General features: G+C 36.4%; 1 protein-coding gene across 2 annotated transcripts in view; it reads left to right on the plus strand.

Moving 5' to 3' along the window:
- The window catches only part of BTBD8 (BTB domain containing 8), a 39,858-nt gene that overhangs the window by 15,920 nt on the left and 9,614 nt on the right, over positions 1-14,324 (plus strand). For both annotated transcript variants that reach the window (XM_026700318.2, XM_087930160.1), the window contains exons 6-12: positions 1,820-1,900; positions 3,996-4,092; positions 5,362-5,450; positions 5,663-5,765; positions 7,692-7,874; positions 9,011-9,148; positions 11,520-11,649. In XM_026700318.2, the coding sequence (XP_026556103.2) occupies positions 1,820-1,900; positions 3,996-4,092; positions 5,362-5,450; positions 5,663-5,765; positions 7,692-7,874; positions 9,011-9,148; positions 11,520-11,649 (821 nt within the window). The remainder of the gene's footprint in view (positions 1-1,819; positions 1,901-3,995; positions 4,093-5,361; positions 5,451-5,662; positions 5,766-7,691; positions 7,875-9,010; positions 9,149-11,519; positions 11,650-14,324) is intronic.

Consider the following 14,324-nt stretch of genomic DNA (forward strand, 5'->3'; position numbering starts at 1 on the left):
CAAATTGTGCATGGCAGGGGTCCCCAGCGCCCAAGCCATGGACCGGTACCAATCTGTGGCCTGTTAGGAACCAGGCCACACAGCTGGAGTTGAGTAGCGAGTGAGCGAGCAAAGCTTTATCTGTATTTGCAGCCGCTCCCCAGTGCTAGAATCACTGCCTCAGCTTTATCTCAGATCATTAGGCAATAGATTCTTCTAAAAGCGTGAACCCTTCTCTAAACTGCACATGTGAGGAATCTAGGTTGCACATTCCTCCCCCGCTCCCCCAGTCTGTGGAAAAAACATGTGAGGGATTTATTGGATGTAACTGTGAGGATATCAAAAGTTTGCTTGCGTTGCTGCTACAGTAGAAATGGCTGGTTTCATGTCATCCCGCTCATTGCAAATTTTTGTGTAATTTTGTTAAACGCTTGAGAGCAGAGTACATATGGCTCATCCCAAAATAATGAAAATGATATTTAAGAGACCAGCTGTCAAGGCAGCCGTGCTGCTATCTTCTGTTTCCATATACAATCAGACAACTGTGTTGGTTTTGCTATTTAAGTAAAAATAAAGATTTCCCCCCCTTTCTCTGGGGGGACTCAGATTTAATGTTTGAAATAGCCATGTGTTACAGGTTTTTATTATTATGGAAGCTGTACCTTTAAAATGCAGGAGTAATTTGCAGAATCACAACTGAATCTTGAACAGAGGAGAACTATAGGAGAATCTAGAAGAAGTTCTTCTAAAAGGATGCAGGACGATTTGTGAATAGCCATGTCAGAAGTATGCCCCAAAGTTTTCCTGAAAGGCATCATAAAGAGATGGAAGGAGGGAAGATCTAGGTGGGGTTACTTTGCAATAATTTAAACAAGGGCCCAAGAGTCATGAATTAATACAGGTTCAGATCTCATGTTATGATGTGCTGTAATATAATCTGCTTTGCTGAACGAGCTGTAACTAACTGGTTTTATACTACACAAACATTTTACATGCTACTGTAGGGAGAGTCATACCATACCTAAAATCAGAATCAATTCAGATTAGTTTGATATAAGAAACCCATCTGTCTTCCCACGGAAGACAATGGTGAAATACAAGTGTGCCAATCAAATCCCAGAATCATTATATGCATGGGGAAGGGGCCATGCACAACCATGAAACTCCTGGGAGCTTTCTCGTAGACCAAAACATGAATATACTGTCATCTACCTGTATCAGCTGATTATGTTTCTCTCTTCCTGTGAACTTCTCGAGAAATCTTCACAGGATATTTTACACATGTAAGAAATGGAAAAGTATAAGATTTCATTCCAAATACTCAGAAGGAGTACAAATCTCTTACATTCAAGAGATGAACAGCTGAACCTCACGATCATAAAATTCTGATAGCACTTCCTTGACTCTTGAAGGCCATTTACCCTATTCAGAAGAAATCAGAGTTTTAGTCTAGGAATAAAGTTTTTCAAAATACAGATCTTTTGGCAGCTTGAGAAAAACAACCTTATGTAAAATTTTAGTGATAGGATTTTATCCTAAAGTAGATTTGCATCATGAAAATTATTTTAGTACATTTGTTTTCTGCTTCTCATTCCTCAACCAACAATAACTCAGGGAAAAAACCTGAGGGAGAATGGCTTAGAATCACTGGCTAAGGTTAGACTTAGACAAGAACTTGATCTCTCCTTACCCCTTTAATCTTAAGCGTCATATGGTTCTCAAATAATATGATTAGGTTGCTAGTTTTTGATTAGTCAAATGAGATGTACAAAATGTGAAGACTCCATTATAGTCTTCAGATTATCATCTGTGTAACTAATTTTTTTTTCTGGTTTTGTAGCCTAAGTCATGCAGAAATGGCTGTCATTCTGCATTTTATCTATGGAGCAGTTCTGGAGTTCCCTAAAAATGTAAATGCTGGGTATGTGTCAAGTCCCGTTGTCTTTAATAATATTCCATGCCTATTTCATAACTCTTAACAAACTGTATTTAAATAGAAGTAGCATCTTAAGAACTAGAAATGAAGTTATGATAGTACCAGATATGATTAAGCTTGCAATGTAATCTGTATTTTAGCACAAGAATAATAGTATTTGTGTTTTTGAGATAATTATTCTTAGTATTCATTTGCTAAGTAGTTATGACACGGATAGAAAATGTTTCAATTTATTGCAGCAATTTGCTGAATTCTTACTTCCAGATCCTAGCTACTATAGTTAAGGGACTTTAAGCAGAATATATGATTGTATGATTCCTTCGTAAACTCTCTGATATCCCATCTCAAGGGTGAATTTTCCCTAATTTTTATCTGTGTGAAATCTAATATCAGTGATAAACTACAATTAAATAACTAAGATGACTGCTGTCTCTCTTAACCAGACTTTGCTGTAACCAGCTTCAATCTAATTAAGGAACTGTATTTTATAATAAATCCCAGTGCTTAACCTTACTCTGAAATTTTGAAGTCTTGCTTTGGAAGTAGGAAGGACTAAATAGGCTAAGCAACCTGGTATTCTTCAAAGATGTTATATTTCAAATCCTACTAGTACCAGCCATTTTAGTCAGTAACAAACAATTGTAGGAAGTATACTCAGATCATGTGGAAGCATTAAATTTTCTACTCTGGGATAAAGTGATTGTTTCAATAAAAAGGGTGATTAAATAGAAGAAAGATGAGGACTACACCAGGCCAGAGAGGATTTTAACTAGATTTTAACTAGACCTATGAGAAGATAAACTCTAAAATTCAGGTAGTCCTCTACTTATGGCACAATTGAGCCCAAAATGTATGTTGCTAAATGAGAAGCTTGTTAAGTGAATTTTGCCCCATTTTACGCCCTTTCTTGCCACATTTGTTAAGTGAATCACTGCAGTTCTTAAATTAGCAACATGGTTGTTAAGTGAATCTGGCTTCCCCATTGACTTTGCTTGTCAGAAGGTCGCAAAAGGAGATCACATGACTGCAGGACACTGCCACTATCGTAAATGTGAGCCAGTTGTCAAGCATCCAAATGTAAGTCATGTGACCATGGGGATGCTGCAAAGGTCATCAGTGTGTGACGAATGGTCACAAGTCACTTTTTTCAGTGTCGTAACTTTGAACTGTCACTAAGCGAACTAGTATAAGTTGAAGACAACCTGTATGTTAGGGATAAACTAGTCCAGTCTATTCATAGTCATCAGAAAACTAGAACATAATACTTCAATAAATATGAAAAATAAGGTTCAAATTGAAAACAGTAAAATCTGTGTAATTTTATTGCATTTTTAAATACTGGTTGCTTGGGGGAGGGCAGTTACTGCCATCATGTTCTTCTTGTAGACATGCCTTAGCCAAATGTTATGTGATTGTGAGAAATAGGATGCTGAAACTGAGTTGTTTTCATCTGCCTGGGAATCAATAACTTTTTTCTGAATTCTGGCTTTCTTTCTTTTATATGGTTCATTAAAGACACTATGATTTAATAGTTTATAATCTTTATAATCTTTACCAATATAGCCAGGATTTTTATCTTCTTAACATTGTTTAATTTTATTTCCAAAAGCAAGGTATATTAGCAACCTTGTTCAAGTAATTCAAACTGGCTTCTGCAGAATGGCATCCAGCGTGAAATAAAAAAAATAAGAAGCACTCTGGATTAGTTTTTAAAACTTTTAAAATACAAAACTGTAGATGAATAAATATGGTGTGAATTTTTAGTTACGTTTCCATGCACACCGCAGCACAATTGCTTTTATATATAAGGTCTCAAGACTTGTCACTTCATGTTTGCAACATGAATTATTAATTTGAATTATTAATTGCAAAAATTATTTTTATAGTTTGTTAAAATAGAACTCTTACAAATATTACTTTACCGGGCTTTCAAAAATGAGAATGAATTATGCTTGCCTGGAAGTATTACCATATTATCCTTGCCTAGATGTAAACTATTCTGGAACAATTCCATTATGGGCTTCCAGTTACTATGTTATGAAGATTTAACTGTTAATTTTCATTATTGCTTTTACTTTAGATGTATACTAAGCATTGCAGATATGTATGGATTAGATGGTTTAAGAGAAATAGCTGTATACATTCTGAAAAGAGACTACTGCAACTTCTTTCAAAAGGTATTTATCTGTTTAATTTATCTGTTTATCTCGATACTGTGTTGATTAGAGGTAAATCAAATACTTTACTGATGGGAATAAAACAGAAACATTGAATTAGAATTGCTTTAAGCATATTGAATAAGGAGATAAACTGTTTTAAATAAACGGTCATTGAAAAGAATTTTTCATCCAAATGTTAAGGTACGTTATAGTGTGTAACATTTTGAGAATGTGGCGTGAAGAAGAGTTAGGGGCGGCTGCTGCCAAATGGGATGGTACATGGGTGGTTAGTACAGTGCCAGCATGGTAGGGGCTGGGGCGTGGTAGCTGCTGCTGTGGGAGGGAGTTTGCAAGTGCCTTACTGGAGCAACTTGCGATCCTTCCATCTGGATTCTGCATTGACTTTGCTTGTGGGAAGCCAGCAGGGAAAGTCGCAAATGAGTTTAGGATGCTACAGCCATCATAAGTTCACGCTGAGTACCAAGCACTCAGATTGCAATTGTATAGCCATAGGTCTGCTAAGACAGCTCGGATTTTAAGGAACGGTTGTAGGCAGTGGTGGATTAAGGCTCACTGGTGCCCTAAGCACTGACAAATCTTGTGACACACCCCCCCTTTGTACATACTGTACAAACGAAGCCATATTCTCAACTTGGTGGTGCCCCCTTTGGGCCTTGTGCCCTAAACACGTGCTTAGTCTGCTTAAACACCACTGGTCGTAAGTGTCATTTGTCCAACTTCAAACTAGTGGTTGTAAAACCAGGGCTCTCTGAACTGCATTAGAATCTTCTACAGTACACAGAGGGTTTGTGAGAGATACCTTGCAGGGTATACTGAAATAAATTTATGTGGAAAGTGGGAAGTTTGATAATAATTGCTTTAGGTGAAGCTGCAGATAAGGCTGCAGAAAGAATTGCATAACGTTGACTCCATGGGAATCTAGACCTGAATGAAACATGAGAGTCAGCTTAGTGTTGTGGTCAAGGCATTTGTGGGTTCTAGTCCCTCTGTAGGCATGGAAGTTGGGTGGGTGACCTTTGGGTTAGTTTCTCTCTCTCACTCAGCTCAACCCACCTCATAGAGTTGTTGTTGTGGGGAAATAGGAGACAGATGTATTAGACATCTTCACTGCCTTGAGTTACTTTTAAAGTAATAAAGGTAAGGGATAAAAAAAATCTAACAAAGGAATACTTTCAACAACAATGAATTTTCTATTGGGAATTTTAGTTTGTGAATTGTTGCAAATATTAAATGATAATAATTTCACTTATATTCTAACAATTGTAGCCTGTGCCCGGGAAGCACCAACCTGTTTTAGAGTGTCTGGCTATAGCCCATTCAACAAGAGCAGAGCACCTTTATGATGCATGCATGAAGTAAGTGAGATAAGATATTTGACGGATTTCCATTTTCACAGCTTAATCTTAAAGTCCTCTTAACAGGATAGGGTTACAATTTTTGAAAGCTACTTATATTTTGATGCAATATGTACACACACCTTGCTATTGATTGCTTATGCCAACAGAGATGCATTTCTTATTAAATCTGTTTGATGGATTTATTTAAATAAGACATTTCCTTTAACCAGGTGGCTGGTACAAAACTTTGCAAGATGTTGGTCAGAAAAGAACTTTGCTAATTTATCTTCTGAGCTTCAAAATAATTGCCTTACTACATTGATTGATTCTTTGGTAAGTTTGTGTCGGTTTTGAGTTATTCTTATTAATTGACATTATTATTTTGTTTCTTGGGAAACTGGACTGGATTTAGGGAATAATTTGATTTATTTTGATTGCATACATTTCCTTTCTATTTCAAATTGACTGCTATCTCAAAACTGAAATCTGGTGAACAAATCAGTTTCATTCACTATTTCAAATTTTACAGTCCTGTTGTACTTGCTGAAATGCATTGGAAAAACAAGATTCTTTTCCCCTATGGGCACACTTGCTTTTTGAACCTGCCAAATTTCACAATATACTCCATGTACACGTAGAGTGGTCCAGATCTGTAAATAAAATTTTTCTTAATCCCTTGATCCATTGCTTTTTTTTACAGGTATTGCTTGACATACAACCACAGTTTGAGCTTTGCCCCATTTTGCAACCTCTCTTACCACAATTGTTAAGTGAAGCACTGCAGTTGTTAAGTTAGTAACAGAGTTGTTAAGTAAATCTGGCTTCCACATTGACATTGCTTGTCAGAGGGTTGCAAAAAGCAATCACATGACCTCAGGACACTGCAACCATCATAAATAAAGGCCAGTAGCCAAGCATCCCAAATTTTAATCATGGAACCATGGGGATGCTACAACAGTTGTAAGTCTGAAAAATGGTCATTGGTCACTTTTTTCAGTGCTGTTTGTAATTTTGAATGATCACTAAACAAATGGTGAGAAGTTGAGGACTACATGTAATGACTGGAAACATTTTGGTTATTTCTACATCCTAATGGACTAGGATGCAACATGTCAAAGAGGCTGCCAAGAAAATGAGGAAATAATACAATTGATTCTAGAAAAGGAAAGAAAATCTAAATAGATTCAGTCTAGTCTAGTGGTTAAGGCACCAGACTAGAAAGCTGACCCGCCATGAGTTCTAGTGCCACCTTAACCATAAAGCCAGCTGGGTGACTTTGGGCTGGTCCATCTTTCTCAGCCCAACTTACCTCACAGGGTTGTTATTGTGGGGAAAATAGGAGGAGGAAGGTATTGGATATGTTTGCCACCTGGAGTTACCTGTTAAAACAATAAAGGTGGGATATAAATAAAATAAATAAAAATTTGCATTACACTAATTCCATCCACTATACTTCTTCCTTCCTTTCTATCTTCCAGATTATCCTTGTTTCCAAAATTCCGTACACCAATTTATATTTTATTTTGTTCTTTAAATTTCCCACCTCTCTCAGCCACTCCATCCATTTTTTGATTTTAGTTAGTCTTTTCTTTCTTCTCAACTTTTCCATTCGTCTTTCCTTTTATTTGTTTCCAATATATCATCGTTCATTTTGTCTAAAGTAAATAACCAAACACCCCAACCCACATTTTTATACTGGCCACTTATTCTTCCATTCAGTCTACATTCATTCCATACTCATTTTTACACTTTCTATCTTTCTCTCTCTTTTCTTGTTTTAGCAGGCATCCTTCTTCAGTATATCAGTCTCATTCATACAGATATTTTCCACTTCTGTAAAACCAAAATTGAGCAGAAACACTTTCCTGCACACTGTGTTCTTCACTTCTTTGGATAAACATCCCTTAGAAAAATCCACACAGTACCCACTATCTTGTCTTGTCTTTTTTTCAATTGTTCAGTCTGTTTTCCCTGTCAAACAGAATTATTCTGGATTTGATACCCTAATTTTCAGAGTCATAAACCTCATTAGACTATACAATCTAATGTTTGTTGCATATTCCTGACTTCTTGCTGATCGTTAAATCATTTTCTAAGCTTTCTATGTATTCTCACAAATGCTTTCCTTCCTATTGGTATGTGTGAATTACATTTACCTATAATTACAGTGAAAAGAATTAATTTGCTAATGCTATTTGTACATACAGAATTGTGTCAATTTTTTGCTCAGAATATGTGTATATTTTTTTTTCTTTTAAGAGCACACAGAACGCAGCTCATCTTTTGATGGAAACCAACAGGCTACTTAGTAGTCTTCCCCAAGTGAAGTGGACTGAAACAGCTCGAACATTGGCATTTAGACTGCAGGAAGAGTGTATGGCATTTATGGTGTCCAATTTTCCAGAAATAATACAGAGTCAAAGCTTTATAGCTCTCTTGCAGGTAAAATACACCTAAAAATTATAGTAGCATTACGAAGAATAGTGGGGGAATTCTGGGAGTTGAAGTCCACACATCTTAAAATAGCAAAGATTGAAAAACATTGCCATGGACCACATCTTGCCTGTTCATGTTTGACAGGTACACTTTCCCAATTAGGGCAAATATTCCACGTAATGATGCCCTAAAAAGAAATGTGGACACATTGTTATATTGATATAGGTATGTTGGTAAAAATTGTACTTTTCCAGGTTTTTGTAACTTTGATAAGAATATACTATGAGACAATTGCACTTTCCCATTTTTTTTTTACGGCACATTGTTTATTGCCAACAAGTTGCCCCGGGAAGCCTGCTAGCTTAAAACATAGCAATTACTCTCCAGAGAAATCTTCCCTAATCTGATGCCTTCCAGAACTGTGGAACAGTAATTCCCATAATGGCCATAAGGGCATCATTGGGGAAGGCTGCTTCAAGAGTTACAGTATTAGCAGTTGCAGTAAATAATATCATGTTAAGTAGAACAGTTGTTTGTTTTTCAATATGAGATTCTACTTATTTCTTTATGTGGCAATAGATAGGAAGAAAGCAAAAAGTGTGTATTACTTCTGCCAGACTAACCCGGGGATACAATATTTTGCAATTCTGTATTCACTTATCTGAGAATAACTCTTTTTTAGTTTGGTGTAATTAATTCCGAATACATGATCCTAAGAGTGTTTTATTAGTCATCCGTCATCGGATTAACACAACAATGGAATAAGAACTTGTATCCTACTGTAATTTTAATGTGATTTTATATATTTATTCATATATTTATGGATTCATTTTAAAGTTGTAACCCTCCCAGAGACGTCTTATGGAGGGATGGACGTCAAACGAACTTAATAAATCAATAAATAAAAAGAAAATGGAAATAATCAAGGAGAATTTGCCAAAGTAAGATACAAGTATATAGATTAAGCCTGGCCTGTGTATTCTAACATATTAGTGTTTGTGTGAAGAACTAGCATACAAAGGATCCACGAACATAAAGACAGGCACATGTCCCACACGTGGCCTCTTTTTAGATTCTTCCACCAATTTGCATTGTTCGGTTTTAGTTTCAGCTGATCTGATTTTTCTGATCATATTTTTCAGGCTCAGGCCATGAGCAGCAAACCTGATCTCCTTGATCAAGTGCTTGAAGCAGTCAAAAAAAAGGTTACTACTGAAAATAGCTGTTGCCTTCTTATAGCAGTGGATGCTTTGCTAAGTTCTTCAAATGTGAATGAGATGGTAGGTTTTAAAAATTAACAGAAACATGATTTCAGTTGGGTTTTTTTTTTATTAGAACTTTTCAAGCCAAACTTTAAGGGCAGAAATTGTACCAAGGTGATCTACAGTATGAATAGGTAATATAAAATAATCATGATACAGCTCTAAAATGCTAGCAGTTAAAACAATTAATTAAATAATATTAAATTCAAATACCATCGTAACTCTATAGAACGTTAAGGGTAAAAGTTATATTGAAAGTTTGCAATGAAAGACCTTGCAGATAAACATGCATATCAAAGGCATGGAGTCATTATAGAGAAGCCCCCCCCCCCCCGCTCTCTCCCCCCGAGAGAGAGAGAGAGAGATATTAATGACCTGGGATGGTTGCACGTGAGGAAAGTCCACGGCTCGTAAAGTGGAGCATGCGGCTCCAGTGTCAATGAGTAGTTTTGTTGGATGGCCATCAATGGAAAGAACAACTTCAGGATTAGTAGAACTGACAGGGATAAGAGGGTATGAGAGGGATAAGAGGGGGGGCAGGGGCGGGCATGGCCAGGGTAGGCGTGGCCAGGTTGATATTTGTATTGGGGGCGCCTGTGGCAGCCCGAGCGCTTTGCCAGTGAAAACAGACTACTGAGCTCCGTTTTCAGCTGCACCAGCCTCCTACAACTCTCTGCTAGCAAAAACAGAGCTCAGGAGGGCTGTGTGTGGCCCTCCCGAGCTCTGTTTTCACTGGCAGAGGCACCATGGGGTGGGCCTTCACTGTTTCCAGGGCGGCCCCATGGGCCAGATCTAAGCATCCTGCAGGCTGGGTTGAGTTTGACGCCCCTGTTCCAGATTGTGCTGTCCACCCATTCTTCTCTGTAGTTCTTCAGTTCTCCGCATTTGTTGCTCTTTCCTTAATTCTCCTTCTTCACTCTTTGTTTCTCCGTGCTTCATCTTCACAATGCTATGATTTCTCTTTAGCCTGACCCTTTTGGAAGAGCTATCACATTGAAAAGAATAAAGGTGGGATGTTTAAAAGGAAACTGATGAGCTCAAATTCGTAGAAGCATTAAAAGTTAAAACTAATACTGATGTGCTTCCAAACCCAATTTTAATTACCAAATACAATGAAAAATCATCTGGCTGTCCCTAACAATTGGAATTTGTAGGATAGAAGAGCCTCTTTTGCTGCTTAAATTCATGATCCTAAATATATTCCTGAAGATAACTGAAATCATTAGTACTTGCATTCGGATTTAAGCAGGCTTGCTTATACATCTGTCTTCATGTGCTTTTTTTATATAAGATGGGATTAATTCTGTCTAAATCAGAGAAATTGATGTTTTCATCCTGCCTCCCCTTTTGCTGTAATCTCTTTAAATGTATGTGTACAAAAGGCTCTATGCTATGCAGCTTCAAAATGGAAGGCAAAAGATTTGATCCATCAATAACTCAATGGATATGCTATAAAATTAGAATTGAGACTCACAGTCCAAATAGATAATAGCAGATTAAATAAGGCATTGATCAGGCCAGTGGGAGCCTTTCTTTCTATTAAATTATATTCTATTGATGGCACTGCTTTTATCCCTGAAGAGCAATCAGCAATATAAAAAATAAAGAATTATTATATAGCGAATTGCTCATTCTCTAGGTTTTATATTCTGGAAACTGAATATTTGTGATAATTATTTTTAGCAGTGGAAACAAAGATTCTTAGAGGCTTTCTACGGAAAAATATATTTTTACCAAACTTTATTGCCTTTATGAAATTATCATATTTTTGCAGTTTGAGTCTTTTTCAAGATTGGATGCTCAATAGACTGGCGGCATATTTTAAAATAGTTATAATAAATTTTTTTTGTATGTATGTATGCATATATATGTGTGTGTGTGTGTGTGTGTGTGTGTGTGTGTATATATACACACACAACACACACACACACACATATATATACATACATACATACTTGCTCCATACTGTTGCAGAGTTCTTCTGTTGTATTTAGCAGGAATGAAAATTTAACCAGATGCTCCATTGGGCCCTAGAGGATTTGACCTTGTAGTGACAAAGCCAAGGGTAGAAAGCTATAAAGAGATTTATGTGTAAAATTGGGAGTGAGGGGAGAGAGAAGTAGGTAGGTTTGATATTTTTTGAGCTACAGCATCTGTGGGAGTGGCTTGGCTTCAAGTAGAGCAAAATTATGATGCAGGACAATTGGCCTCTGCAAAGCTCGACATCTGTTCAGCAATCGTAATATCTAAGCAATTGCTAAGCAATTAATATCTAAGCTAGTTCAGTTGAAGGCACAAGTACCTTCTATAGGGAGTAATGACTGGTTGCTATGACAATAAGGTTTTTTCCAGCTGCTGATTTTTTTTTGCCCTTCTTATTTGAGCATAGGGGTTTCTGTGTAGGATCCAGGCTCTGCGTGATAAACTGTGGATCTTTCTGCTCCAGTCATTTTTTGCCGTTCGACATACAGAGGGCTGGAAACTGCTGAAGGCAGCTGATCAGGAGCGAATACAAGCAGGTAGGCAAGCTATAGCTGGGGCAGAGTGCTTTGCATGACAGCTGAGCCATTATTATAGAGAAGTCATGGGAGATGGTGATTAACGTTAGCTGGAAGGACATGTTGATGAGCCTTCTGCTTCCCGATTATTATGTAAGGATTGTGAAAAATAAACAGACAGCTTCAAGTATGGAAGCCAAGCTGATTGCACCTCCCTATTGTGAAGGAACATTATTATGCAGCTATATGGAAGCCTTATAAATAGGTAGGATGTCTTTTTCTTGGTGTTTAGTAATTCTTTAGTATGGTTAAGCACATAGGAATTATAGAATTTTATACATTTATTTCATGATTGGAGTGGGCAAGGGTTTAGTGTGTGTTCCATGTCTTGCTTAGCAGCCAATCTCATTTGTGTTGAAAATGAAGGGTCCTTTGAATTCGTGATTAATATGATGCTATGATTCTGTCTGACTGCTGCAGAAGATTCATCAAAGAAGCTGCAGAGTGGCTTTTAAACATTTAAGCAGCACAATTTGAAGCTAAACAAAAGAAGTCTTGGTCTGCTCTCCTCCCCCTTCTCTCTCCTCCCCCCCCCCATCCTTTGTTTTCAAATGTGTAGAATAAAATCTTGCAGATGAAATAATTGAAAATGGCTTCAGGGCATCCCTGAATATTTTTGCTGTTGTCACACAATTTCTTTAGTATGGTGAAGCAGATACATGCTCAGGATTATAGCTTCCTGTAAAGAATTTCAGTTGCAAAACATAAAATGGCAATATAAATGAATCATTTTTTTGTGATTCTTATCACAATATCCTGCATTGTAAAGTGTATTTACAAGCTTTGTGTATTAAGCTTTTTTTTCTAGAAATCAAAATCAGATCAGTCATGTCCAAAAATGTAATTTTATTGGGTTGTTAGATGATGTCATTCTAAATAATGTTTTATAATATATGCATATAAACCCATGCATAAATTTTGACCATAATTCCTAATTTTCCCTGATATGAATAATTAGAGTATATTGTGATAAATTTGGGAAACCTACATTGCAGCTGTGATAACTATCCAGTTGATTTATAGCGTTAATTACTGCAGGTTGGTTACAACATCCAGAGATAAAAAATATTAAATATTAAAAAAATATTCCATTTTGTGTAATCGCATGCCTGTTTTGTACAATCAGAGCAGAAGCTATTTTTCTATGTGAGCTATTTGAATGGCTACATAAACTTTTAAAGAAGCATGCAATTTAAAAATATATCATTTAGGGATTACTTCAGATTCCTTTTCAGTGCCCGTATATTAAAAATAGATTAGACTAGGAAGCTTAAACGGTGCCTGCAACACTACTCGGTGCCTGGTATTGGTTCCCACTGGAACATGTTTTTTTTAATTTATATTTTATGCAGCATATATAACATACACTCTTATTCCCTTAAGAAAATAAAAAAGCCACCCAGGTGCCATTTTCAGCCTCATGCCTTCCCTTAGGAAACCAGAGGTTCGCTGCAGGGTGGGAATGCAGCTGACTCTTACAGGTTTTATATTCATAAGATATATAAGTAATAGTTGCAGGCAGTAATAAATAGATTGGTAGAACTGTATGCTTTGTAGAATTCTTTAGGATAGATAAAAATTGGATTTTGGCAAAGGATGTTATATATAAAGTATATTCCTCAGTCTTCATTTTTCCAATATAAGTTATGAAAGCTGTAGCATTGCAGAAATTTAATTTGTGTAATATCTGTGGAGATTCTCAGTCATCCCGGTCATGGTTGTCTTAAAGGTGCTTCTTTTTTTTAAAAAAAAAAAAGGCAACTGGACTTCTTTGAGGAAGAAGAAAACATTTTGCTTCTCATCCAAGAAGCTGTCAGTTCTGATCAGTTCTGATTTTGGGTGCCTTCTCAGAGAGTTTCAATCAATTTCCATTTGAGAATTTCATGTATTATACTGACTGTTTGAAGACTGGCCTTGCTTACCAAAAGTATTTCATTTTCAGTTATGCTTAAAAGCATAGATAATTTTATTGAATATTGCTGTATCAATACAAGAGGAAAGCTTTCTGTTTTAAATTAATAACATGAGATAAGTTGGCAACATGCAATAAAGTTTGTATGTGGAAAGAGTGGGGATGTATGTTATTTAAAGATGTAAAAATCAAAACTATTATTAATATGGTTGCTTGCACAATAAGCCAGATGTTTAGATTGGCATTTTTATCTACCTATTCAGTCCTTCCCAAAAATTTGGGATAGGCAGAATTTATTTGATGGTTTTAGAGGTATTGTTGCAGGATATAAGTTGTGCTGCCTTTTGCAATTGACTGATGATGATTTTGTCAATGTTGATGGTGTTCAAGTGGTGTTCCAGATGTTTTGGAATTGCACCCAAGGCACCTATTACTATTGATAACTCTTGTTTTATTTTGCTAGTCATTCTACTTCTATTTTGTGATTATTTTTCTATTTTGTGATTTTCTCCAGTTCTTTCTCTTCTGCTGTCTCCAGGTACTTCAATACCCACTAACTAGGATTTTCTTTCTTTCTTATCAACTATTTCAAAATGATTATAAAATAATATAATTATCCATTATTGTCATACAACCGGCCAGATGTTTAGATTGGATCTGGCATTTTTATCCACCTGTTAAATCCTTCCCAAGACCCTAGCATAGGCAGTTGTTATCATTTGGT

This window comes from Pseudonaja textilis, chromosome 3 (genome assembly GCF_049901715.1).
Source record: "Pseudonaja textilis isolate UNSWEBS1 chromosome 3, rPseTex1.2, whole genome shotgun sequence".
NCBI lineage: Eukaryota > Metazoa > Chordata > Lepidosauria > Squamata > Elapidae > Pseudonaja > Pseudonaja textilis.